We start from the raw sequence: 26,485 nt of genomic DNA, 5'->3' as shown, positions 1-26,485 counted from the left end.
TAGAAGTTAACTTTTACTACGGCTATAAGCTAATAAATAAAATGTGCTGTAAAAAAGCAACAGCTGTAGGTAAATACTATATATGTCGCTAGCCGAGAATGATAAATAAATGAAACACGTTTTGTCAATTGAGTGAGACGCTTAAAAAAAAACAAAATATATTAAGTATATGTAAGGCCAAGTTTTCACTTTTGTTTGCATATGGTCTCTACTACAAAATATCATTTCGTTTTCATTTAAATTTAAATATTGTGTATTTTTTATCTTGAACAATTATTCTATATACAGGTTAGGGATAGAGGAGAGACATGTGCCTTTCTTTTAGTCAATGACATCTAGAAGACCGCTCCTGTCGAAGCGTGGCAGCATATATTTGAGATTTTCCTGCAGGGTCTTGTTGTGGTACAGCACTTTTCGGAAGTTCCTTCCCCGCTCATCGTCCTTCATTAAGGCATTGAAATCAGCGTCAGCTGTCTGATCATTAGTCAATATGGCCTGGCAGGTTAGGGCTACGGTGACGGCTGTTAAAATATAAAAAAAGGAAATTAAATATTTTTATTTATTGATAATTTGTTTTTAAGATTTCTTACCAAAGAACCCTCCCTTCTCCAGCTGCAGGACGAACTGTCGCAGGGTGGGCGTGTATCCACCGAATTTAAGATCCTTTAGAGTCTCCACCAGCACCGTGTGATAGTACTGAACCAATTCCTCCTGGTGCTCGTAACGAATGGGTTTTTGCACCGAGGTGTTGAAGAAGTAGTGAAGGTCCACTGCCGGCGAAGACCAACTGCAGAACTGGAAGTCGATGAGAATCATGTCCAGGGGCTCCTTCCTCTCTCCGTAGCGCATCATCACGTTGTTTACCCAGAAATCACCATGTACCAGGGTGTTGAACTCATCCGGCTGGGGATCGTAGACCCGCGCGGAGTACTCCATCACTCGCTTTCGCACCTCCCTCAGCTTTCGTGCGTAGTGATCTCCCAGCTCGGGACATGTGGCAGCAAAGTCCGCTGCCACATCGCATAAATTTTCAAAGAAGGGTGCAAATCCCTTCGTGTAACGATTGAAAATGCCGTGATCAAACTTGGTCAGTATTCCGGGCTTTCGTTCATTGAGGACTGCGGCGGCGGCATGCATCTTGGCCAGTTTTCGGAGTGCCAGGCGAGTGTGTTCCAGATCGAAACCAATGAGGCGATCGGCCAGCACATGCTTGCTCACAGCCAGATCCTCGAAAATGATGGCATCATGCTCGTAGTCCACATGCAAAGTGGCGGCAAAGACCTTCTCCGGCTGACGCGTCTCTTCGATGAGGGCGCTCAATTGGGGCAGCACCTTCTCGTACATCAGCATCTCCGTAGTGCTAACCTGGTACTTGGAGAATATATCCGAGGCAAATGGATCATTCTCGTAGGTGGTCTTCACAATATAGTATTCAATTTCCGGAGTCTTGGCCGATGATCTCAGGAAGAGAATCTTAACGCGAGTCATAACACTGGCATAGTTATCACCTTTGGCGGTGGCGGGCTTGATCTCCAGTTCGGTGATCCTCAGGCCGGGATCCTTCTTCAAGTCTCTGAGTAGCGGCTCCAGATAGGATTCATCCAGCCAAACGGGCGCCGGATGAAAGTCCTTGGTTTCCTGCTCTTTGCCCTGTTCCACCATGATGTTCACTTGAGTTCTGGATTGCAGCTTTCCGTGGGAGGCACCATTTATAGGCGAACCGACGCTACAATCTCGATGTCGTCGCCAGATTCCATATTATGGCAGCCGTAAAGCCACCCGACTCAAGCAATTACGTAGCATCTGTATACGTTAGAGGTTCGCGAGCAAACGAATTGTATCTGAAAGTATGTATATCTGGGAGCCGCACCAGATATAGGAAGCGCTTAGAGGCGTGTGAGATAACGCCGACACACACTCTATATGATGTGATGTAAGTGTGCCTGCCGTAAATCATGCAAAAATCTGCTGACGTGGCGTCTAAAGAGCGCTCTCGTTCCCTCACCAAATTAATCCACCTTCGCAATCCATAAATCCGTCCGTTAATTTGCATAACAAAGTCCCAGCAAACACAGATAGATTTCAGTGTTTTACTTGTTTGCGAATCTATTCTCAGACTCACAGTTAATCTGGTTGTTTCTGGATTCACAATTTTGCAAGTAATGCTAGGAAAAGTGGTTTCGAATTTCACAAGGATTTGTGTAATAGAAAGAACCAGAAAAACGAATAAATAAGAAGCTCTGATTGTGAGTTAGAGAGATAATACATTGGCTAGTTTCCTGCATACTTATCGGGGCAAGCGATAAGCATGTTATCAGCAAAACTTTTAAGATTTTTAAATATATGATAAGGTGCTTTAAGAGGCTAATACGTTTGGGTACACCTAATATTAAATTGTGGCTAAAATTTTAAGGAATCTAAGTACTGCAGACTTTTAGGCAAAAAGAGGAAGTCTTTTAAATACAATTCTTGAACAACCAGCCCGAAAAGTTGTATATATATTTATAATATAAATAATTTTTAGATAAGATATATAAAAATATATAAAAAATATATAAAAATATATATATGCTCGGGAAAGCTTGACTTTATAAATATTTATGTGATTGCAACACTGCGTATGAGTGATGCATTTTAAATCAAACTTCCGGGAACAAACGTACTTGTGCTTGCATTTGTGTATCTATTACTTACAAGATTATTATAATTAATATTACTATTAATAAAGATTGCACTTATACACATCCCATAAATGTTACCGTTTAAACAAGTTGTATGAAAAATTCATACGACGTTCTTAAATTGGATTAATACGTCCTTAACAAACTATTAATACAAATTATTTAAAATAACATAATTAAAGAAAAGTATATTTAAAACTATATTTCTTTTAATATAATATATAACAATAAATAAAAAATATAAAACTAATTCTTTCCGGAAAACTTTATGTGCGGACAACGTGGCGTATGAGTGATGCATTTTGATTTAACTTCCTGGAAAGTTGGTTAATTTGTATAAATTTCACATTAAAATTAAAATAGAAAGAAAATCTGCATTAAAATTTAAATTTTCATTAAAGTTTTTAATAGAAATATGTTTAATGCAAATATAAATATTATTACAGCAAGCAAATCATTAATAACCTCTTTGAAAATAATATATTTCCATTTAATAATATAATTACTCAACATTTACTAAACTAAATCACGAAACTTAATACATTTGAACGAAAAATTCAATATCTTAGTTGTTGTTGTTCCTCATGTGTCCCTCTTAGCAAGTTTGGTCCACTTCCAGCAGCCCTTTCCTATCGAAAAATGGGACCAGAGCCTGGAGATTCTGTTGCACTGTGGGATTGGTATACAATCGATTCTTGAAGCGGATGCCACGCTCGTCGTCGTTCATTAATGCATTGAAACAAGCATCCGTCGGATCCTGGCTGATCATCACTGGCTGGACCACCACCGTGGAGTGCATGGCTGTAGGGAACAATGCAATCAAATAGTTACATTGAAAGATGGAAACCCTGAAAGATCAAACTCACCGAAGAAACGCTTCTGCTCCACCTGCTGCTTGAACTGATGCAGACTAGGAATGGGATTCTGGCTATAGTGGAGCTTCTTTAGCGTCTCACTGAAGATACTGTGGTAGAACTGGAACAGACCATTTTGCTGTTCTCGACGCAGTGGCTCCTTCAGGGAGGTGTTGAAGAAATGATGCAGATCAATGCAGGGAGAGCCCCAGAAGGAATATTGAAAGTCGATGAGTAGCACGTCCACAGGTCGTCCCGTCTCCTGGTCATATTTGAACATCACATTGTTTGTCCACACATCACCGTGGGCCAGGACATTCACGTGGCCAGCGGTGGGTGTGAAGCACTCCTTCCCAATGTCCATGTAGTGGGGTGCCAAGGCGAATAACTTCTCTCCGTAGTGGGCCAGCTTGGGCACCTTGCTCATCCATCGGGCGGCTGCCAGAAGGCCACCTACAAAGTAGCCACTGTACGCATTTGTATATTTGTTAAAGAAGCCTCGGTCATAGCCCTCCAGGGAGCCCTTCTCCCGCTCATTTAGCACTGCCGACGCCGCATGGAGCTTGGCCAGTTTGCGGAGGATGAGATGAGTGTGCTCCTCGTTGAGGCGACGCACTCGATCGGCCATTACGTAACCGGCAACGGAGAGATCCTCAAAGATAATGGCCATGCGCTCACGATCCACAAAGATGGCTGTGGGAAATATATTTTCGGAATCTCCAATCTCAATTAGAAGATCCTTTAGCTTGGGCAGCACCTCCTGGTAAATGGTCATCTCGCGGTTGTAAATATCATATGGGGCCATCAGCTCCTGGGTCAGCTCATCGTCATCGATTTCTGTCTTTACGATCAGGTTTTGCAGGTGTTCCTCCTCCTTGGGAGATGAGAGCTTGAAGTTTACTCTTACTCGGGTCAGCACTCCGCCGTAATTCTCGCCGGGTCCCAGAGCCGGATTAATCTCCAGCCGGGCTATGATCAGACCCTCGTCCTGGTAGTGGGAACGCAGAGCGTGCTCGATATACTCATGAGTCAGCCACTCGGGTGCCGCTGCCATTTTGTGCAATGTATTTTTTTTAAGGTCTCCGGAGCGAATGATGAACTCAGACGTGAGTTTGCCAGCTTTTAAACAGCCCCCAGAAGCTGTCAAGATGAGATGCTGCTTTCGGTGTATGTGCAATTGTAATGCACTTGGAGAAAAAAACGTAAATCATCTGACTTACGAGGTGATGCTAGGTGAGGTGAAAATACTAAAATGCGAAAAGCAACGTTGAAATTGTATGTCAAATTTAAAATTATTTCCATTGCAAATTAATAATGTTTCAATATAAATAAAAAATCCATGAAAAATTAAGAACTTTTCGCTACACATTTCTCTTCATTTTACATTTTGAACTTGAACATATTTAAACCCTTGCACGGTATTATAATTTAAGTCAAATGACTTCTGAAGGAGTCATTTCCGACCCCATAAACCATATGTATTTTTGATCAGCATCTACAGGCGAATCTTTCTAGGCATCTTGGAAAGAAACAAATTTTGGATAATTTTTTTCAAATTTTTTTAGCAGGTTTTTGCATTGTTGACATTTTAGAAAATTAACAAAAATTTAAATATTTTTAAAAACTAATTTAGGAATGCAGATTTATTAAACTATGAAAAACTAGCACAGAACAGCTTTCCGAATCGAAATTAATGCATTTTTGGCTTAGGTGTAACATTTTGAAATCTCTAAATTCGATATTACCATATAGAAAGGTCGATTGAATATAGTTAATCCGATTGTTAACTGCATGGACACATTATTCGACGCCAAAGATTACTCCCTTATGCCAAGCCAAACTAGTTTAAGAGTACAAGAAAAAATAAATCAAAGAGGATATAAATCAAAAACTATCTATGTTTATGCCTTAAATAAAATACTACAATATATTATAGAACCCAGCACTATTTTCACATTTTTCATACCTTGACAGTGTATTATAGTTTCAGTCGGAAGCTTGCATCGTAGTGAAAGAGGCGTTTCCGACCCTATAAACCATATATATTCTTGATCAGCATCAACAGGGGAATCTTTCTAGGCATCTTGGAAAGAAACAAATTTTTGATAATTTTTTTCAAATTTTTTTAGCAGGTTTTTGCATTGTTGACATTTTTAAAAATTGCAAAAAATTTAAATATAAAAAAAACTTAATTTAGGAATACAGATTTATTTACCTATTAAAAACTAGCACAGAACAGCTTTCCGAATGGAAAATAATAAATTTTAGGCTTAGTTATGATCGATTACACATTCGAACTAAGGATCCTATCTCTATTTACAAGGGTATACCATCTTTGGTTTCGCAGCTTAGCTGATCTGTAAATGTTTTGATGTAAATATAAGGCACGTAATTCTTTTTATGTAAAGTTTTGTTAATTTCTTTCCAAAGTGTATCTAGACACTCGTTTCAGTATATTAGTATATGCATCTCTGTTCTTGTGGATTAGCTTGACGCACTCGGGTTTTATTCCCGGGCAAACATTTGATAAGGAGCCCTGGTCTGGGCTTGTATTATTATCATCGTTTGGCAACAGGTCTCGAATGTGTGTATCGTGTGCCAAGCATGAAGCCATTGACCAACACTACAATGCTCTCAGGTCTCTAAGATATTATATTTTCAGGTTTAGGGTACGGTTCGCCTTTATAATGTCCCATAAAAAATACAGGGAAGCTTTCATTTGCCTCAAGTATTAGTCCCATTGAGAATTCAAAAGATAAACGCTCATTCTCGTATTCCGTCTGAAGTTATTCAGGCTACTATCACGCTCATTCCCATTCATCATCATAATTTTAAGCTTCGACAGCTTACGTAAATAATAATAATTAATATGGATACCTATTACTCTCAAAGGCTTAATGATCACACTTTATCTCAGAGTCACCGAATGACATTGTTCCAACAAAAGTGTTGTTTGTCCAGACCCCTTAGTAACTGTTTAAATATTTAACCAGACTTTTAAGCCTTTATGATATATTTATATTATTTGATATTTGCTTTGCGATAGCTTACAAAATGTAAGCTGTGTAATGTTTAATTCAAACTATTTTTAGGGGGAGATTTTTAAAAACTTATATATTTCCTAAATTTCAGAGCTATACACACTTACATATATATTATAGAAGGAACCATTCATTTGCCTGATGACTTTCACTAACGTAGTACAAAGCATTTATTATTAGGTGATAAGCCATTGAGAAAATATTTCAAACACTAATGTTTACCTAGACAAAGGCCATCCTAGTTTATCTCTAATGAACTGACAATGTTTGGAAGGCAAACTTTTTAAATCTATTTGCGGAAAACCTAAAACTAGTCAAATAATATACAAATAAAATACATCACAATGCATCTTTTGAATTTTTTTTTTAATGGTTTAAGTTCTAGAATACAATTTATATTTTATTAAAATTTTATTTTAGATATTAAATAGATATTCCTTCAGAAAGTCAAGACTGCCTTTGAAGTGGCTTAGTATTTTTTAAGAACTTCGCAAAAGACCGTTTATGATTTTGAAATTGTATATTTTTCGTATATCCCTTAATTTTTTCGCCGCTTCTGACGTTAGCAGAATTCTGACATATCACTCGGCTGAGTGATGATTTAGCCGGGAATCGCTTGGGCCCATGTGCACTGGGGCAATTAATGGAAACCAAACATTTGTACAGCCCTAGGTCCATAGCAAGTGCTATAAAGATTAACGGGGCTTGCTCTCGACAAACTCAAACAAATCGTAATTAGGCGGTAGCCAGGGCGTGGGCGGCGGGATCCACATCCGTATCCAGACCGAGATTTCAGACTCAAGCCGACGGACCAATAAAAAGTAATCTATTTGCTCAGCGGGCCGGGGCGTACACTCGCTCGCCGTTGTAGAAACTGTGATTTTATGGCTATATATGCACATATCTAAATCACAATTTTTGACGGGACACGAATAGGAGAAACCTGTGTACCTAGTCGATGGGAACACTTTCGGGGCCAGCTGAAAATTTTGCAATAAAAGCAGCCCTGCTCCGATTATTCAGAGCAATATCGTTGAGCAGTCGTCGAGTCTCAGTTGCAGCACAGCTCACTCTTACTATGTCGGTTTCGGATCTAATTGGTGCCCTCGATGCCATTCCCAAGCTCACCACAGCTCCCAGTTCTTGTAGCAGTGACCAGGAGTCAGTCTTCCTGGATGCCCCCGAGTGGCTGACGGAGGCATATCTGCAGGATGCCCTGAGGAAATACTATAACGATCGCAGAATCAGAATCAATTGGGTGAAAGTGAATCCTGCCCTTGGCAAGGGCGAGAACTATGGCGGAGTCCTGACCCGTGTGAAGGCACAGTTTACCCGGAGTGATGGTAGCTCCCAATTGGGTCATTACATAGTCAAGTCCACCTTCGAGGGCAACGACTTCGCCCAGAGCACCATGGAGCCCTATGACATCTTCAACAGGGAGATGGAAATCTACGAGCAGGTCCTGCCCAAGCTGAAAGCTCTCCTGCGGGAAATTGGTGATACGGAGCAAATCTTCGCCGAGACCATGGCTGTGGACATTGACAACTCATCGCTGATCTTCGAGGATTTGAATGCACGTGGTTTCACCATGCCTGATCGCTTGAAAGGATTGGACATGAAGATCACCCGTTTGGTGCTTCGTAAATTGGCCAAGATGCATGCCACTTCGGCGGTGCTGAACGAGCGCGAGAATCATGTCTTGGAGGGCTATGATCGAGGCTTCTTCAACAGGTACACCGATAACTATGCGCCGGCCTTTGTGGGTATGTTCCAGGCGGCGACCCGTCGGGTGGCCCAGTGGCCAGGATACGAGAAGTATGCCGCAAAGATGGAGGCCCTGGTGCCCATCTACATGGAGCTGGGAAAGCGCATCTTTGACATCTCGCCAGGTCACATTAATGTTTTGGCTCACGGCGATTTGTGGACCAATAATGTTCTGGTCAACTATGACAAAGAGACAGGAGAGCCTCTTGATGCCATCATCATTGATTTCCAGTACACAGTTTGGGGCTCGCCAGCCCTGGATCTTTTCTATTTCCTAAACACCTCCCTGGAGTTTGATCTCCACAAGAGTCATCAGGAGGAGCTGATAGCCTACTATTTCGGCGTCTTCTCAGAGACACTAAAGAAACTACAATACCGGGCTACAGTTCCCAGTTTGCATCAATTCCACCAGCAGTTGCTGGAGAAGAAGTTTTATGGTGAGTTTAGCGGTTTTGTGGAAAGTGAATCTTATGTGACTTATCTGGATAATTATATTTATTTAGCTGCTCACACCTCCATTTCGGTGTTGCCTATTCAGCGAAATGTGGAAACTGACAATGCGGATTTCAATGCCTTAATGGAGACCAACCAACGGGCCTTGAACTTTAAAGATGCCTGTTATAGAAACCCGATTTCCCAGAGGGTTCTGAGGGAGCTTCTGCCCGATTTCGAAGCTGAAGGTTTGCTGGATGCAGATCAGTGAGATCAAACATACATACACCTGTGTTTTAAAGTACATATTAGAACAATTTCGTATTGTTATAAAGAGATATATTAGACCAATAATTATTTTATATGTTAATAGGTTAGGCTACTCAAGGACACCTGTATAATCCACTGAAAAGTATTTAACCCTGTAGTAAAATTATAATAAATTACAAGTTCATAAAGTTCATTTGTAAAATCTATGAACCATAAACTGTAAAACCTTCATTGTGGTTTGGTAACTTGAAAAATCTATAATCTTTAACCAATCTAATCAGTTTTTTTACAATTAGAAAAAAGTGATAAGAAACTTAAATAATAGGAAAGATAAGTGCATTAAAGTGCATTGATTATTTTGTGTTAAAAAGCTTGTTGTTAATGATAACTTCAGTACAATTGTAAGTGGTTTAAGTGTACGTAACTATAAGAAAGAAATAAAATATAAATATTAATATATTCCTTCATTTTAATTTGTATAGCAGTTGCATCAATAATTTATTTTATATAATTAAATGCAATGGAGTATAGTTTTTATTCCATTATATTTATTAGATAACTATATGCCCAGCCCCATAGCAGAATACAGATGACTTTGGCTTAAACTTGCCAATCCCTCGGTTGTATGCCCCATTATAAACTGCAAGTGTATCTAGAATAGTTATAAATTCTGAAAAATGACTGACAAGTTGGATGCAGAACAGTTTAATGATAACCAGATTGGCTTAATGCCCAGTTCCTATAGACGATTCTGAACACGTTCGATGAGGCTCCCGATCTGAAAGTCAAAGACCAAAAACGTAATTATTTGCTTGGGTTGCTATTAGTGAAATAATTTTATTAATAATTTTTTTTCATGTTTAATGTTTATAACCTTAGAGAAATAGTATTCCATTTTTAAATTAAACGACAAGCCTTTTACTGGGTTTTGTAAAGCTTTTATTGATAAGATATAGCCTCTATTTCATACTGAATCGTAAAGTTACATAAAAGCTTTGCAAGCTCTTATTGAAATGTTTAAAAAGAGCAAACCGCATTCAGTTTTTACCCATAACCAGATCGTAAGTTTGTTAGACTTGTTCAGTACAAATTGAAATCGCGAACAAAATGCCAGACAACGCAACAGATATGGAATTTAATGCCGACGAGCTGGAAGCGCCGTCTTGGCTGAATTCCCAGTTTATACAAAAAGTTCTCAGCGACTTTGAGGAGTCACCGGAATTGGTGGTCACCGATCTGAAAATCACTCCCGCAAGTGCCCAGGGAGATCACTATGCCAGCGTCATGTTCCGCACCACAGTGGATTACTCAACCTCAAAGGGAAGGTTCTCCAAGCCGCTGATCATCAAGACAATGCCGGAGCAGGAGGGCCACAAGAAGGATATGCTCGCGGAGTCGCATCTCTTCGAAACGGAAATCGGGATGTACTGTCAGGTCCTGCCGGAGTTCGAGAGAATATTGCTCGAAGCAGGAGATAAAACTAAGCTCTATGTACCCTGCCTGTATCATAGCTTGGAACCGCGTCAGGTGATGATCTTCGAGGACCTGGTGCCATTGGGCTACTCTGTCATCCGCGATCGTCCTGTCACGGAGGAAGAAATTAAGAGGGTGTTCTCTAAGCTGGCAAAGTGGCATGCGGTCAGCATGAAGGTTATTTACGAACGTCCTGACTTTCTTAAGGAGTTCAAGTACGGCCTGTTCGACATGCCCACCATTCAGACGGATCCCTTCATTACCACCGGAATGGGTAACTTCATCGAAATGCTGGACAAGTTGCCGGAGCTGAGGAAGTATAAACCGCACTTTGAGAAAATCAAGGACACGTACCTGCAGCGACTGGAGGTGGAGATGCAGGAATTCCATAAATATCGTAGAAATGACAACTACTATGTCCTGTGTCACGGCGACTTCCATCTGCGCAACATGATGTTCAAGCACAACAAAAAGACAGGCGCCTTCGAAGATGCCATGCTCGTGGACTTTCAGATTAGCAATCTGTGTCCCATTACCGTGGACTTGACCTACTCCATCTATATGCTAATGGAGTCGGAGCAGCGGCAGAATATGGGAAGGGATCTGATCAACTATTATCTTACGGAGCTGGTGGCCACTCTGAAGAGCATTGGATACAAGGGTAGTATGCCAACGCAGGCGGGACTCTGGCAGCAGATTCATCAGAATAAGTATTATGGTGAGTTGAGGGAGAAGGGTTAGTTAATTATCATTAATAATTTAATTATCTTTCTTTGTAGATTTCTTTTTGATAAGTACTTTTCTCCCGCTGATTTTGGCCGTCAAATCGAACAGCTTTAAGATTAACGATATGATCCAGAACCCAGAGGCCCGACGGAAGACCTACTTTTTGGACACGTATGTGAAGGATGTGACAAAGCTATTGCCAAAGTTCGAAAAACTTGGCTATTTTAAGGGACTTTAATATAAACATATATTTAGGTTTTAACTACTGACAATTAAAGTTTTAAATAAATTCAAAAAATTATTTTTAAATACAATTGTAGATATTGTAGAAAATTGCTTTCCTACTTAGATTATTCAATATACTCAAGTTGAGAGAAAATAACAGAGACGATAACAGCGTTATGCAATGTGACTGCTCATGTAATTGTTGAAGTGTTATTATTAATTAAAATGTATATTACACAAAACACCTACCTATCTGACTATTTGGCACAACAGAGAGCTTAAGTTGAGTGAATGCTTCAGGAAAACAAGTTCCTTAGTTGCAAGATCAGCGGGTCAATTCAAAAAGCTGAGATAAAGTGCTTGTATTCACAAATTTCTATAACAAACTGTTTTGTAAATATTACTCAAAAGAGCTTCTAGGAACATGATATGGATTGAGGATTTACCAGAATGTTCTTAGACTCAAACTCACTGGGAAGGATCGTTTTCAGCTTGATAAGATAAGGAATTTCACCAACAAATTTTAATTTGAAGGAAAAAAAACAATTCAAATCTACAAAAACCCTTGCAAAAAGCTTGCTAAAAGCTTCCCATTTTTGATATAAAACGATGACACTTGTAGGCTGTTCTCACAACAAGTTTGTTCTGTGGACTGAGTAGTTCTAGCTCTCACAAGTGTTACGAAGAAATGTCTGAAAACGTAGATACAGAACAGTTTAATGCTGACGAGTTGCAGGCACCAGAGTGGTTAAATTCCGAGTTCATAACCGAAGTTCTTAGCAAATACGAAAATGTTCCCGAGTTAAAAGTAACCGATCTGCAGATATCCCCGGCAAGTGCCCAGGGAGATCACTATGCCAGCGTCATGTTCCGGGCCAAAGCGGAGTATACGACGCCGAAGGGCAAGTTCTCCAAGCCGCTGATCATCAAGACAATGCCCGAGCTGGAGGGTCACAAGAAGGATATGCTGAGTGAATCCTACGTATTCACGACGGAAATCGGAACCTACTGCACAGCTCTGCCCGAGTTCGAGAGGATATTGCGGGAAGCAGGAGATAAAACTAAGCTCTATGTACCCTGCCTGTATCATAGCATGGAGCCGCGACAGGTGATGATCTTCGAGGATCTGGTGCCACTGGGCTACTCCGTCATACGGGGTCGTCCTGTCACGGAGGAGGAACTGAAAAAGGTCTTTGCCAAGCTGGCTAAATGGCATGCAGTCAGCATGAAGGTGCTCAATGAGGTAATGTTACTGCTTTCTTAATCTAGACTCCTGCTTATCAGTGCAATCCATTAGCGACCCAATTTCCTGGCGGACTTTAAATACGGCATCTTTGAAATGCCGACCATCAAGACGGATCCCTTTGTGACCACCGGCATGGCTCGCTTTATAGAAATGCTGGACCAAAAACCCGAATTCAGGAAGTACAAGCCGCATTTTGAGAAGGTCAAGGATGTTTATCTGGACCGATTGGCCGATGAAATGCAGGAATATCGCAAGAATAGAAGTTCCGATGGATACTATGTCCTTTGCCACGGTGACTTTCATCTGCGCAACATGATGTTCAAGGAGAACAAGCAGACTGGTGCTCCCGAGGACGTCATGCTGGTTGACTTTCAGTTCTGCAATATATGCCCCATTACCGTGGACTTGACCTATTCCATCTATATGCTAATGGAGCCAGAACAGCGCAGGGATATGGGCAAGGAGATGATCCACCATTACTTTACTGTTTTGGTGGAAACTTTAAAGAAGATTGGCTATAAAGCAGAAATGCCAACCGAAGCTAGACTTTGGGAACAAATTCATCGCAATCGGTATTATCGTAAGTAAATAACATGAATTTTAATACCCTATAAACTAGCATTATTTACAATTTAACAGATTTCTTCATGATAAGCACTTTGCTCCCCATGATGCTGGCCCTTAAATCAAATGCCTTGAAAATGAATGATCTGATTCAGGATCCCGAAACCCGCAAGAAGTCTTACTTATTGGAGAATTATCTCAAAGATGTCGAATTGCTTTTGCCCAAATACGAGGAGTTGGGCCATTTTAAGGATCTTTGATGTGTCCTTTAAGTTATTGTTGTAGCTTCTTCATGAATAGAAAATACATTTATTAAAAATCTTATCAAATAATGAGCTTATGGTTTTTAGAAATGCGTGTTTAAGCTGGAATACCTCATAATGTTACAAAATTTTGATGAGATTGGCTACTTTAATAACTTCTAATTAGAAATTTTTGTATGGAAAGCAAAAATAATCATTAAAGTTGTTTTAATTACGGAGCTATAATGGTTAGTTAGCTTTGTATACAATACAGTTTTCTATTGGTTTAACCTTGCTTATATATTATTATTTATATTGTCATGCTGTTTATTGGAAAACTGTAGATACTCACGAAAGCTTCTATTGTTTAAACTATTGTTCAACGTTGAACGTTAGCCGAAAGCTTTAATTTTGGTTTAATTTTCATGTGTATTTATAGAATAGTTGAAATCATTACAATGATAAAAAGGTTTACAAAGAATTTTGAGTATAAGAAGACTTTTATTTTGCAAGTTTATCTAAATAAACTAATATTATCATGATGAGAAATAATTCCCGATTCATTATTTATTCTATCCAGATAGGCTTCATATGATTTATATCTATAAGCTACGCGAATTGAATCGAAACCAGTATCGACAGAAAAAGCTTTGCCACAGATAAACTCTCTTTTAAATTTTGTAAATATAAGCGGAATTGTCATTAATATATACCATCTTGATAGATCACTTCTTTGGCGAATTCGTATCTCAAAGATGTCCGGAAACTTATGAATGACTTATAGCCAGAGATTAGCCACTAATCTTAGCAAACAAATTCTTTGGCAGAGCATTGACAATTGTATGTTTTAATGAAATCAGGAAATGTTTCCTATCGCTGAGGACTACTTCAATCTGCAGCTAATTGTCTAGGTCTTATCAAGTATTGTTTATGATTGTATTTAATCAGAGAAAAGTTTCACCAAAGTACCAAGTTTCAAAAAGCTTTTGGCTGAACTTATAGTCATGCTTACTGAACAAACACAAACGCAATATCATGACAAGAAATTGTACTATCATAATAGTTAAAGACCAAAAACGTAATTATTTGCTTGGCTTGCTTTTGGTGAAATAAATTTTAATAAATATTAATGTTTAAAATGACATTATTACAATTATTACTTTATAGAAATAGTATTCCCTTTTTTAATTAAACATAAATTAAAGGACAAGCCTTTTACTGGGTTTTGTAAAGCTTTTATTGATAAGATATAGCCTCTATTTCATACTGAATCGTAAAGTTAAGGAAAAGCTTTAAAAGCTCATGTTGAAATGTTTAAAAAGAGCAAGCCGCATTTAGTTTTTACCCATAACCAGATCGTAAGTTTGTTAGACTTGTTCAGTACAAATTGAAATCGCGAACAAAATGCCAGATAACGCAACAGATATGGAATTTAATGCCGACGAGCTGGAGGCTCCGTCTTGGCTGAATTCCCAGTTCATACAAAAAATTCTCAGCGACTTTGAGGAGTCACCGGAATTGGTGGTCACCGATCTGAAAATCACTCCCGCAAGTGCCCAGGGAGATCACTATGCCAGCGTCATGTTCCGCACCACAGTGGATTACTCTACCTCGAAGGGCAAGTTCTCCAAGCCTCTGATAATCAAGACAATGCCGGAGCAGGAGGGCCACAAGAAGGATATGCTCTCGGAGTCACATCTATTCTCAACAGAGATCGGCATGTACACCAAAGTCCTGCCAGAGTTCGAGAGAATACTGCAAAAGGCGGGAGATAATACCAAACTCTATGTACCCTGCCTCTATCACAGCTTAGAGCCTCGTCAGGTGTTGATATTCGAGGATCTGGTGCCGCAGGGATACGCCGTGATCCGGGGTCGTCCTGTCACGGAGGAGGAGCTGAGATTTGTCTACACCAAGCTGGCCAAATTGCATGCGGTCAGCATGAAGGTTATGAATGAGGTGGGTTGTAGCTCATCACATTACAAGTACATAAAAATAAGATTAAATTTTCATTTCAGCAACCCGACTTCTTAAAGGAGTTTAAGTATGGCTTAATTGAGATGCCCACCCTAATGCAGGATCCCATGATCACAACAGGAATGGCTAACTTCCTGAATTTCCTGGACAAGACACCGGAATTCAACAAATACAAGCCGTACTTCGAGAAGCTTAAGGATAATTGCATTGACAAAATGGCTGATGTGCTGACAGAGTACAGGAAGAACTTCCAACCAGATGGATACTACGTGTTATGTCATGGGGACTTCCATCTCAGGAACATGATGTTCCGGCACAATAAGGACACTTCGGCCTACGAGGACGTTATGCTGGTGGACTTCCAGATCAGCAACCTATCTCCCATTACCGTGGACCTGATCTACTCTATCTATATGCTGATGGAGCCGGAGCAGCGATGGGATCTGGGCAAAAATCTAATCAATCACTACTTCTCCGTTTTGGAGGAAACCCTTAAGAAGGTGGGCTACAAGGCAAAGATGCCCACGCAGGCTGGTCTCTGGGAGCAAATGCGACGCCACAAGTACTACGGTAGGTTTATATTTTATTTATAATGTAATATATCATTAATTTATAATAAATTAATTGCAGACTTCGCTCTCATGGCCACCTTTCTGCCCATGATTCTGGCTATCAAGCAGAGTACTGCGAAAATGCATGACATTATTCAGGATAACGAAACCAGAAAGAAAGCCTACTTCTCTGAATTCTACTTGGAAGATTTAAAGCATCTTCTACCGAAATACGAGGAAATGGGTTTCTTCAAAGACCTGTAAATATGTGTAAGTCCATAAATGACACACATTTGACTTATGTCAGATGCGGAAAAAACAGGTTTCTGGCTGAGCCGATGTTAGCTAATTGTTTTTGTACGCGCGCCATAAAGCTCTTCATAGTTATCTTATCTTAACTATAAGTATGCAGTATATAGATTGATATTTCATAATAAGCAACGTAATTGATAGGATAAGTTGTTTTATAAATAAGTCTTTAGAGTTGTTCATAAAACAAATTAACAATGTTTGCGTATTTATTTGTGTGTCTGAAATACTCATGGAATAACACAGCTTACTCTTAAGTGGAAGACCGCAATACTTTCTATAGAATGTATAATGTTCTCTATGTCTTAAAAATCCAGGAATCCCGATAGTTCAAACTCCTTGATGGTTTTCTGCAAGAAGGCTCTGTACTTGGGATTCTCTACATTTTCACGGCGGAATTGATCACCGCTCTCCGTGCGCGAATTCAGATCCTCCAGGTTCTCGAAACCAGCGCCCTCACGGAAGATCAGGGGGGTCAGACAAGTGGCTCCAATGACACCTATAAAAATAATTAAGTATTTAATAATTAACTTCTTGAAAAGTTAGGGAAAAGCATACCCATTAAACTGGTGTTAATAAGCTCGATGTGGATCTCCTTCAGGCTGGGAATGTGTCCCTGATAGTTGAGCTTCTCAAGGGTTTCCTGGAGTACCCGTTGATACTCCCTGACAATGAATTTAAAGTGAACCTTGCGAACGTTCTCATTTAGGGAGCCATAAAGAAAGTAGTTGAGATCGATAGCTGGAGATCCCACATAGGACAGCTGGTAGTCCAACTGAAAGGGATAATTAAATTATTATAAGATTCTTAATAGAATAATTTATATCCCTCCTTACCGCAATGACATCATCTGGCTCCTTGGTCTCATTGTTCACGTGGAACATTAGGTTATTAATCCACAAGTCCGTGAGGTTAAACACCCGGAACTCCTTGCCCGTGGCCTCGAACATGGCCAGTGCATTCTGCAACACATTCTCCGCCAGCTTAAACATCTTCTCGGTGATCTCCTCGTAGCCCTTCCAGTGGGCCACCTCCTCGGCCACACAGCGAATGTTCACGGGGAAGAAGGTGAGGAAGTCGCGCCTGTCTGGATTGCGGGAAATGGGGGCCTCGTCGAAGAACTCCAGCACCTGAGGACTCTCCTGGGCAATCAGGGCGCTGCAGGCATGCAGCTTGGCTACCTTTTCGATGGTGGGCAGGACATAATCCAGATTGAGCAGGCGACCCTTCTCAAAGTTCTCAAAGCCGGATAGTTGGAGGTCTTCGAGGATGAGGAAGGGTTCCGGTGATTCCGTGGTATAGTAACATATGGGTGCAATCTTGGTTTGATCTCCGATGGATCGGAGGAGGGCCTGCACTCGCGGCAATACCTCCTTATAGGCCAGAATCTCGCGCTTGAAGAGCTTGCTGCGCTGGGCCACTGCTCCAGTCTGTCCCTTGGGATGATCCTTAATAATCACCGAGAATTTGCTCTTGGGTGACGAGCCTCTTTGCAGATTAAAGCTGGCCCGATGCATCTCGCTGGCAAATCCCGCCGCCTGGTCGCCCACTTGGGCGCTCTTCACTAGCAGCTCGCTGACCACCAGCTGCTCCTCCTTGAAGTGCTCCTTGAGCACATCCTGCAGGAACTCGGCGGTGAGCCACTCCGGTGCCTGGTAGTTCTTCTTGCCGGTTCCCATTTGTGTAATTTGTGTAAATATTCCAAATTATTAATTTTTTTTCTTCCAAGTCACCTGACTGGGAGTAACTGAGCAACTGGCTGGCGGCTCTGGCAATCGAATTAAGAGTGTGGAACAGCCGGCGGGCCATGTGACGCCTGGGAGCCAGATAAAGCTTTAGCGGGAAAGCTCTCTCTGTTGTCAGTTTTACGCTGGCTTATCAGCTGGCACTGTGTACTAATATAGAAATATAAATAAATACATATAGAGCAGGGGCGGTGCCTAGGGGGTACCACTTATGACTGTAGTTCAAAGAATAAAAAATATGGATAATAATAAGAAGTTATCACACTTATAAAAAGATTGTCAAATAAATATTTAAACACCTGTGTAACTTATTATCATTATTAGTTATAGTACAAATGGTAAATGAAAATTTGAAATTCTATCGATTTCCATAAGCACTCAAAAAAATCTGTTACAGATACGCCCCTGGCTCAGTGAAAATGTGTTAAACAAATATGGGAACAATAAAAAGCATATGGCATTGGAATCTATTTAGGGTTTAATGTGGAACGCATTTTGTGGGTTTTGTGTGCCCGATAGCAATAAGAGTATATGGTTATCTACAGTAAAGTATTAAGACCTACAAGTACGAAAAGTATAGGTGGTTTTACAATAATAAACTTGTATTTCAATTAAATTAAAAATCACAGAACTATATTTCATTTTCCAATTCACAGAATAAAATATTACTAAATATTATTTAGATTTCTATGATATACGATTTATATAATCAATTTAAATAGTTATAGAATTACTTGCAGTGAGCTCCTTTATATTATTTATACATCTTTGTTTTTCCTTTTCAGTTTGTTTTGTTATTTGATTTATCACTGTATTCACTGGTGATAAACAAAACGTGATCAAAATCGAGGCTCCTGTATTGATAAGCCAATAGATTGCTTGAGTTGACAACTGTCTCCTATGTTTGATTAAATTATTATCACAAAAATGGAAAAGTCAGGAGAGATCAGGGGAGAGCGAGAGCTTCAATAAATTATTGGTAGAAAAAAGCACAGACTTTTAATATTTATACCATGTTTAATAATTATATATTATGAATTTATGTAGTTTTATAACTGTTAATTCCGACCATCCTAGTGAGCTGCTATAGCTCTACCATTCTATAAACAAATTCTAAGAGACATAGCTGCAGATATGATAAGGATATTTCCCACTAAAAATAAAACACACTTCTTTTCTTTGGCTTATTTTCTTTAAGAAATATTAACAGACTTTGTTGCTAGCTAAACAAAAGATTATTCTTCAAGATAGTCAAAGTTGCCGCATATGTGTTCCTTTAGAGATATAGATACAGTAAGAGTAGATATGTACACAAATGAAAGCGACATTGTTCCAGTTTTCACTTTCACAGAATTTAACAATAATTCGCATAAATATTCCATTAAATAAGACGTAGTTTGTAAAATCAATAAAAACTCCTGTGAATTAGAAGTCGAGTATCTTTAAAAGTCCAGAATGCCACGTCTGTAGAGGAAGGGGAATATACTGAGCACAGCCCTGACGTAGAGGGGATTCGTGTAGAGCTTGGACCGGAAGCGATCTCCTTCCTCCCCAGGCTGCGTGAGCTTCATCAGACTGGCTTCCGTGTCCACGGGCAAAAGGATGAACACCAAATGGGTAAACGTGGTAAAGTAACCTGGGGGTTAACACTATTATTACTACTATTCAAAAAATAAGTTAAACTCACCCCAAAATCCGTATTTAATCATTTTCATATGTAGCTCCCTGAGCATGGGCATCCTTTCGCCGTAATTAAGGATCTTCAGGCATCGCACCAGGTGACTATGGTATATCCTTATGAAGCAATCAAAGTGCTGGATCCTTATACTGTGCTTGGCCGAGCCAATGATCAGCTCCCACAAATCCTGGGCGGGACTGCCCCACTTGCAGAGCTGGAAGTCCACAAAGCGCAGCTGGTTGATCTCCCCGGACTGGGTATAGCTTAGCATTATGTTACTTGACCAGAAATCTCCATGATTCAGGACCTTGAACTCCTGCGGATTATTGTTGAAGCAGCGGGCATAGGATTGCACAAACTGATCAGCCGTGGGCTAGGAGTTAAAGATCAGGATATTATTATTACTTATTCAAAACATATTATATCAAGGACTTACGATGCGATTCACATACTGCTCGTGATCGGCGAGACCCCAGCTGGCCATGGCCGCCTTGTAGCTCTGGACTCGTGCCTGGTACGACTTGGATTTATTGTAGTTGGCGGGCAGGTAAGTACGCTGAAAGTCCTCGGGAAAGGGTCCATTACGTTGGCGCCACACGGCACTGGCCGCATGGAACTCGGCCAGCTTCTCCAGGACACGATGCATCTGGGCCATGTCGAAACCCTTGAGGCGGCTGATATTCCCGTACTTCTTGGTCCGCAAATCTTCCTGCACCAGACAGATCCTTCCATTGAGCTCCTCCGCCCAGTGGCACTTGGGCGCAAATTTCACCATGAGTCCTGCCTCCTCATAGAGCTGCTCCAGCTGCGGAATTATTGTCTCGTACATCATCTTCTCCTTGGGAAAGATATTCAAAGTGTTGACAAAGCCACCATTTCCCCTAACATCGTCCAGCATTGTCTTTACTATGTAAGACTTTTGTTGCGAGAAGCCATCTGTCGGGGGAATGGAGATATAACTTAATATATAATATGGAAATATTTAACAAAGAAAAAACTCCCTCGTCTCCCTCGACTTTGGGTATTTTGGTGTATTTTGGTTGCGGTTACCTTTCATCTCTATATCGATGACGATACGCATTAGGAGCGAGGTATAGGTCTCCCCAGGAGGAGTGGCTGGTATGATTGAGAGGTTGAGGATGCGTCGAAACTCCCTGAATTCCCGCTTCAGAAGCCGCTTGAAGTAGGCCTCGTTGATCCAGCTGGGAATGCGAACATCATTGCTGGCGCAGAACTTGTTGCTGTTATCGGGCATTCTGGCTGGAACTGGGACTCGGACTGGCACTGGGGACTGGGATTCCGCCGGAGTGAGCTCACTGCGGCACTGCCTTCTCGCGTAGCTCTCGGTCCGAGGTGTGCGCCGCGACTGTTTTTATTTTTTTCCTTATCGAGAATGTTTTTCTTGTTGGAAGCGAGGCGAGGCGGTGTTATTTTTATTTTACAGCACGCACAACGAGACGTAATGCCGAGGTGGGTGAGGTGCGCACTTAGTTATCTGCCAGTCTGCCAATCGCCCGTCTAACTGGTTCCCCAACTGTCCGGACACTGAGCATCGTCGTCGTCGCATTTTTGTGCTGGCCCAAAGACTCTCTCGCCGACTGACAAGTGGGCAGAGCTTTGCGCTTCTATATATGTTTATAGGATGGTTTTTTTTGGGGCTGGTCAAGCAGTGCAGCAGGCGCCGGTCTTATCAGCGGTCTGTGATGGGAATACCTGATAAGCCGGACAAGGGGAATGCTCGCTCTGAAGCACCTCAGTACCGGAGCACTCAGCAGGGGGAGAGAAAAGCTCTCTGATATTCTTTATTTTGTTTACTAGAAAGTCTATCAGAGTCAAATTGCTAAAAATATATTCGCTATAGCATTTTCTGTTATTAACTTCGATAAAGATAAAATTGATTTATATTCAAAAATTGTGTTAAATGACGGGGTGTCAAATTCTTTAAATTCTGAAATTTATATGTGTTTTATCTGTTATCTGTTGTATCAGTTTGTTGATAAAGATAAGCAGGTACGTGACAAAAAGACATAGTGCAACCTAATTACATTGGGGATCTGATTATAGTTATCTCGATTGTTATCATAATATTATAATAAATATACACCCCCTAGGTCATTTCAGATCGTTCTCTAGAATCTCTAACTCAAAGACCAGCTCAAAAAACTATTCCAAGGCCTTCCGCTTTCAATTGCAGTGCGACATTCGCCGTGGAGAACTCGAAAAAACCAGAATCAATATTCGCACACAATTTATTTAATCGCCTCGAGTGCGAGCTGCACTTGGAGATGAATGAACTGGCGACGATAGCCATTGCTTGCTAGACATCGTAGTCTTCGAAGTTGAAGAGGCCGCGGTTGCAGTAGAAGGGATAGAGCTCCCTGATGACCTCCACGTATGCGGGATTGGTGTACATCCGGGTACGGAGACTACGACCCACCTCGTCATTGGACATGATGGTATGCAGGTTGCTCTCCCGGCTGGTGGGCAGTAAGTGGGAGGTTAGGTGATTCATCACGCAAAAGAAGGCTGCCGGGATTTAAAAGTGAATTTAAGTAAATTAAAAGTTAAATTAATTTAATATAGAACTCACCATAAAGCGTGTTATTCTTCTTGTACAGAGAGGACTGCAGATCCCTCAGTTGTGGATACGGCTGCTCATACTTAAGTATATCCAAGCACTCGATAAGATATTGCCAGTATATCCTCACAATGTTGTCAAACTCCTTGATGCGCAATCCCTTCTCTGCTGAGATGGTACTCATCATCAGCAGATCCTGGGCAGGACTTCCCCATTTGCATATCTGAAAGTCCAGAAGACAGGCTTCCTGTAGATCACCTCTTTCGCCGTATTTGTAAAGGATATTTGAGGCTGAAAAGTCACCATGTGTCAGGACATTAAAGTCCTTGGGATCAACGTTAAGAGATTCTAAACAAAGTTGGGCATACTGCTCGGGAGTTGGCTGAAAGAGAAACGAATTACAACGAGTCCCAAGGTTTTTAAGAATACGGAAGACATACGAAATTCTTGAGATATCTCTCATCCATGCCCCAAGTCCTTATTGCTGCCTTAAAATCTGGAGCCTTGACACTGAAGCCTCGCATGCTGTGCTTAATGTTGTCCTTCTTGGCAAATCCATGCTCAAAGTCCACGGAATATGGCCCGTTACGATCCTTGTAGACCACACTGGCGGCATGGAGTTCAGCCAGTTTCCTAAGGGACAGTCGCATGTGCTCCATATCAATGCCTTTCGTACGATCCACACCCTGGTAGCCCTGCGTTGACAGATCCTCGAAGATAAAGTAGAGATTGCCTTCCTCCTCTCCGATTTCCAGGCACTTTGGATTCAGCTGGACGGGATGACCGGCCGATAGAGTTCCTCGAACTTGGGCAAATAAGTTGAGTACATCTGCTGTTCCTTGTGGAAATACCGAAACTCATTCATTCCCTTGCCGCCCTTGTCAAAATCCAAAGCGGTCTTCAACACATATGATTTTCTTTTATGAGTTCCATCTGGTGAAATATATCTTTTATAATTTTTCTACTTTTTGAACTAGTTGCTCTTGATTACCCTTCATTTCCAGATCCAAGTAAACTCTCAGCATGACAGAGGTGAAATTACCACCTGGGGGAACGGCAGCCACTGGAGTAAACTTGAGAATCCTGGCATACTCGGGTTCATCCTTAGCCAGTAAAGGCTTTAATTTAGACTCGTTTAACCATTTCGGAACAACAAGGCTCTCATTGGGATTCTCGATCTTCTCGGCACGCGACATTATATTAAACTGAGCACAAACTCAGTGAACAAGTTGACTTTGTGGTAAAGAGAGATAACATATCCAGAGATTTTTATATGCCGAATTCCACAGTCAGCATAAGAGTATTACTTATGTGTAGTAAATAGGAGTAACCACTTAGCCAAGTATCTTTAAAGATTTATAATATCAGGATTATGCTATTAGTTTATTTTATTTAATTAGTTGCATAAGCTTATTTTATTCTTTTCTTACGCCTATTTCAAGTCTCTACATTTGGTAAGAATTACCCCCTATTAAGGTAATATAACCTTCTCAAGTTTAATCAACTTGTCTCGAAACGTAAATTCGTGATGATAAGATAAGCCTGATTTCGTAAACAGTTTTTACAAGTTGTTGCTAGGTATCATACAAATAAATATCACACTTCATAGTCTTCATAGTTCAAAATTCCGCGATTGTAAAGGAAGGGATAGAGATCCTTCATGACACTTCCTACTGCAGGGTTGCTGACCATTCTTAGTCGAATGTTTTCCCCCTCCTTGGTTTCCGCGGTCACGTTGTGCAGACTACTGTCCTTATCGGTGGGAAACAGAATTATGAGCAGATGATTCATGAGGCTGAAGAAAGCTGCGGGAATTCATATTAATTAGTGAATATTTAACAATATATTACTTGATAACTTACCGAAGAATGAATGGTTCTTCTTGTACATCGATCTGTGAATATCCCTGAGCTGGGGCAAAGGTTTTTTGAACTTCAACACTTTGAGGCATTCGATCAGGCGATCCCAATAGATCCTGACAAAGTTGTCGAACTCCTTTATGCGTAAGTCATTAGTGGGCGACAGGATGAGGAAGAAGAGCAGGTCCAGAGCGGGACTGCCCCACGTGGTGAGTTGGAAGTCGATGAGAATGAGCTTGTCCAGGCTGCCATCAGGGAGATATCTGCTCATCATGTTGCTCGACCAGAAGTCGCCATGGTTGAGAACATTGAATTCACTGGGATCCAAGTCTAAGGTGCTTAAGCACTGAGCCCAATATTGTTCTTGTGTCGGCTGAGGATAATAATTGCATAGAATAATCCTTATGAGAATTGATTTGTTTGCAGAAGTGTTCACGAGTTAAACTTACAAATGCTTTGACATATTTCTCGGCGTCCTTCATACCCCATGTAAGCATGGCTTTCTTGAAGGACGTCGCCTTAAGACGGAATAAATCTATGTGGAATCTCTTAACTTCTGGCTTACGCGTGACGAAACCCTCAAAGAAATCCTTGGGATAAGGACCATGCTGTTCCTCATACACTGCACTGGCAGCATGATACTCGGCCAGTTTGTGCAGCGACTTCGTCATGTGCTTCATGTCCATGCCTTTGGTCCGGTCCATGTTTTGGAATCTTTTCACGCACAGATCCTCAAAGATGAAGTGGATGTCCCCATCACGCTCCTCGGTGTGGAGGCATTTCGGCGCCAACTGTATATTCCATCCGATATCCTTGTAAAGTTCTTCAAAGGCTGGCAGATATGTCTCGTACATCTTGGCCTCTTTGGGGAAAAGCCCGAAGTCGTTGATGTCACTGCCTCCACGCTCTTGCGGAAGCATTGTCTTAAAGACGTACGTTTTGGTTTTGACAGAGCCATCTGGAGAAGGTTATGTTAAAATCAGTTTACAAGTAAAGAATGATTTAAAATTAGCCTGAGATTAGCTTTAATATAAACAAAACATTTGCTTTCGTTTGGCTTTATTAATTTCCAAATAGTTTGAAGTAGTTATGTATTCATGAATCGAAAAACCACATTCTTTTCCGTTCTTAAGCAATAGTTATGCAACCAATTTAGATTGGCTTATCTTCATCTCACCCTTCATTTCCAATTTGATGTAGATCCTAAGCATGGTCGAGGTGAAGTTTTCGCCTGGTGCAATCGCAGCCACTGGTGTGAATTTAAGGACCTTCACATGATCCGGTTCGTCCTGGGCCAGCACCTTCTCGAAGTACTTCTCATTTATCCAATCGGGAATGATCAAATTCTCGTTGGGATTTACAATCTTGTCATCCATATTTTCTTTTTAGAATTTTCTTCGAACAGAACCTCTCACTTCACCTGTTAGTCCACAACTAAATTGTTTACAAGTGTTCACTCAGGTTTTATAGGGCCCATCGGTGTTTGTTATCAAAAGCGAATTTCATTATGGGATGAAAATATTTTAAAGTGGTTCAGCTTGTCTCTTATGTTATTAGCAATGAAATTATGCCAATCATGCTTAAACTATAATACTTGTATATAATTTAAATGAATTTTTATAATATGTAGGTTTGGGTCTTAATAAATTCCAGTTTTTATACCCTTGCAGGGTATTATAATTTCAGTCAGAAGTTTGCAACGCAGTGAAGGAGGCACCTCCGACTATATAAAGTATATATATTCTTGATCAGGATCAACAGCCGAGTCGATCTAGCCATGTCCGTCTGTCCGTCTGTCCGTCTGTCCGTCTGTCCGTCTGTCCTTCTGTCCGTCTGTCCGTCTGTCCGTTTCTACGCAAACTAGTCTCTCAGTTTTGAAGCTATCTGAATGAAACTTTGTAGTTAGCCTTCTATATACTCTCACTCGTATATATGTCGGAACGGGCCGGATCGGACGACTATATCATATAGCTGCCATAGGAATGATCGGAAAATTTTTACAAAAAAATTTTTAACTTTTTCAGTTTTCAATAGAATTGGATCAAATTTGAGATATAGCCATTTTACTATACTTTTTGCATAAAATTTTATGAAAATCGGACTACTATATCATATAGCTCCCATAGGAACGATCGAGAAATGAATACAATTAGATTTATAACCTTTTTAGTTTTCAACTGATTTTCATCAAATTTTAGGTATAGGCATTTTATATTAGTCTTAAATTTTGTGTCAAATTTCATGAAAATCGGACTATTATATCATATAGG

At 40.6% G+C, this 26,485-nt stretch overlaps 10 protein-coding genes and 1 long non-coding RNA gene across 11 annotated transcripts; 5 read left to right on the top strand and 6 right to left on the bottom strand.

Annotated features, from left to right (window-relative positions):
* Positions 1-146: 146 nt before the first annotated feature.
* LOC110186678 (uncharacterized) lies at positions 147-1,826 on the bottom strand. Its single transcript, XM_086840525.1, has one exon. It carries the CDS (start codon positions 1,660-1,662, stop codon positions 577-579), a length of 1,086 nt encoding a protein of 361 aa, XP_086696651.1. The 5' UTR covers positions 1,663-1,826; the 3' UTR covers positions 147-576.
* A 1,323-nt stretch (positions 1,827-3,149) lies between these two features.
* On the bottom strand, positions 3,150-4,719 carry LOC110186577 (uncharacterized). Its single transcript, XM_020955791.2, has 2 exons — positions 3,548-4,719; positions 3,150-3,482 (listed from the first exon to the last, which is right to left on the bottom strand). The coding sequence occupies exons 1-2, from the start codon at positions 4,587-4,589 to the stop codon at positions 3,277-3,279; spliced, it is 1,248 nt and encodes a 415-aa protein (XP_020811450.2). The 5' UTR covers positions 4,590-4,719; the 3' UTR covers positions 3,150-3,276.
* Positions 4,720-7,585: 2,866 nt separating this feature from the next.
* Positions 7,586-9,267, top strand: LOC110186502 (uncharacterized). Its single transcript, XM_020955697.2, has 2 exons — positions 7,586-8,777; positions 8,844-9,267. Exons 1-2 carry the CDS (start codon positions 7,655-7,657, stop codon positions 9,041-9,043), a joined length of 1,323 nt encoding a protein of 440 aa, XP_020811356.2. The 5' UTR covers positions 7,586-7,654; the 3' UTR covers positions 9,044-9,267.
* Positions 9,268-10,079: 812 nt separating this feature from the next.
* Positions 10,080-11,555, top strand: LOC110186567 (uncharacterized). Its single transcript, XM_020955775.2, has 2 exons — positions 10,080-11,233; positions 11,295-11,555. Exons 1-2 carry the CDS (start codon positions 10,150-10,152, stop codon positions 11,477-11,479), a joined length of 1,269 nt encoding a protein of 422 aa, XP_020811434.1. The 5' UTR covers positions 10,080-10,149; the 3' UTR covers positions 11,480-11,555.
* A 145-nt stretch (positions 11,556-11,700) lies between these two features.
* On the top strand, positions 11,701-13,608 carry LOC110186639 (uncharacterized). The gene is made up of 3 exons (XM_020955899.2): positions 11,701-12,709; positions 12,764-13,292; positions 13,352-13,608. Exons 1-3 carry the CDS (start codon positions 12,155-12,157, stop codon positions 13,534-13,536), a joined length of 1,269 nt encoding a protein of 422 aa, XP_020811558.2. The 5' UTR covers positions 11,701-12,154; the 3' UTR covers positions 13,537-13,608.
* A 1,253-nt stretch (positions 13,609-14,861) lies between these two features.
* On the top strand, positions 14,862-16,563 carry LOC110186484 (uncharacterized). Its single transcript, XM_020955671.2, has 3 exons — positions 14,862-15,477; positions 15,537-16,065; positions 16,126-16,563. The coding sequence occupies exons 1-3, from the start codon at positions 14,923-14,925 to the stop codon at positions 16,308-16,310; spliced, it is 1,269 nt and encodes a 422-aa protein (XP_020811330.2). The 5' UTR covers positions 14,862-14,922; the 3' UTR covers positions 16,311-16,563.
* On the bottom strand, positions 16,531-18,227 carry LOC110186485 (uncharacterized). The gene is made up of 3 exons (XM_020955672.2): positions 17,192-18,227; positions 16,914-17,130; positions 16,531-16,854 (listed from the first exon to the last, which is right to left on the bottom strand). The coding sequence occupies exons 1-3, from the start codon at positions 18,032-18,034 to the stop codon at positions 16,661-16,663; spliced, it is 1,254 nt and encodes a 417-aa protein (XP_020811331.2). The 5' UTR covers positions 18,035-18,227; the 3' UTR covers positions 16,531-16,660.
* Positions 18,228-19,273: 1,046 nt separating this feature from the next.
* LOC110186561 (uncharacterized) lies at positions 19,274-21,483 on the bottom strand. Its single transcript, XM_020955766.2, has 4 exons — positions 20,829-21,483; positions 20,215-20,714; positions 19,788-20,151; positions 19,274-19,736 (listed from the first exon to the last, which is right to left on the bottom strand). The coding sequence occupies exons 1-4, from the start codon at positions 21,031-21,033 to the stop codon at positions 19,543-19,545; spliced, it is 1,263 nt and encodes a 420-aa protein (XP_020811425.1). The 5' UTR covers positions 21,034-21,483; the 3' UTR covers positions 19,274-19,542.
* Positions 21,484-21,533: 50 nt separating this feature from the next.
* On the top strand, positions 21,534-22,374 carry LOC147642571 (uncharacterized). The gene is made up of 2 exons (XR_015273377.1): positions 21,534-21,788; positions 21,890-22,374. It is a non-coding gene; the product is annotated as an uncharacterized LOC147642571 (long non-coding RNA).
* On the bottom strand, positions 22,014-23,657 carry LOC110186304 (uncharacterized). Its single transcript, XM_020955425.2, has 4 exons — positions 23,348-23,657; positions 22,797-23,289; positions 22,369-22,738; positions 22,014-22,304 (listed from the first exon to the last, which is right to left on the bottom strand). Exons 2-4 carry the CDS (start codon positions 23,013-23,015, stop codon positions 22,096-22,098), a joined length of 798 nt encoding a protein of 265 aa, XP_020811084.2. The 5' UTR covers positions 23,016-23,289; positions 23,348-23,657; the 3' UTR covers positions 22,014-22,095.
* Positions 23,658-23,720: 63 nt separating this feature from the next.
* Positions 23,721-25,663, bottom strand: LOC110186691 (uncharacterized). Its single transcript, XM_020955959.2, has 4 exons — positions 25,393-25,663; positions 24,665-25,173; positions 24,219-24,588; positions 23,721-24,161 (listed from the first exon to the last, which is right to left on the bottom strand). Exons 1-4 carry the CDS (start codon positions 25,589-25,591, stop codon positions 23,953-23,955), a joined length of 1,287 nt encoding a protein of 428 aa, XP_020811618.2. The 5' UTR covers positions 25,592-25,663; the 3' UTR covers positions 23,721-23,952.
* Between the last annotated feature and the right edge of the window lie 822 nt (positions 25,664-26,485).

The sequence above is a fragment of the Drosophila serrata genome, unplaced genomic scaffold (genome assembly GCF_035046125.1).
Source record: "Drosophila serrata isolate PLE 108 unplaced genomic scaffold, ASM3504612v1 contig_382, whole genome shotgun sequence".
NCBI classification, from domain to species: Eukaryota; Metazoa; Arthropoda; class Insecta; order Diptera; family Drosophilidae; genus Drosophila; species Drosophila serrata.
Note: the sequence above shows the minus strand (reverse complement) of the source record. Positions and strands in the feature narration are given on the sequence as shown.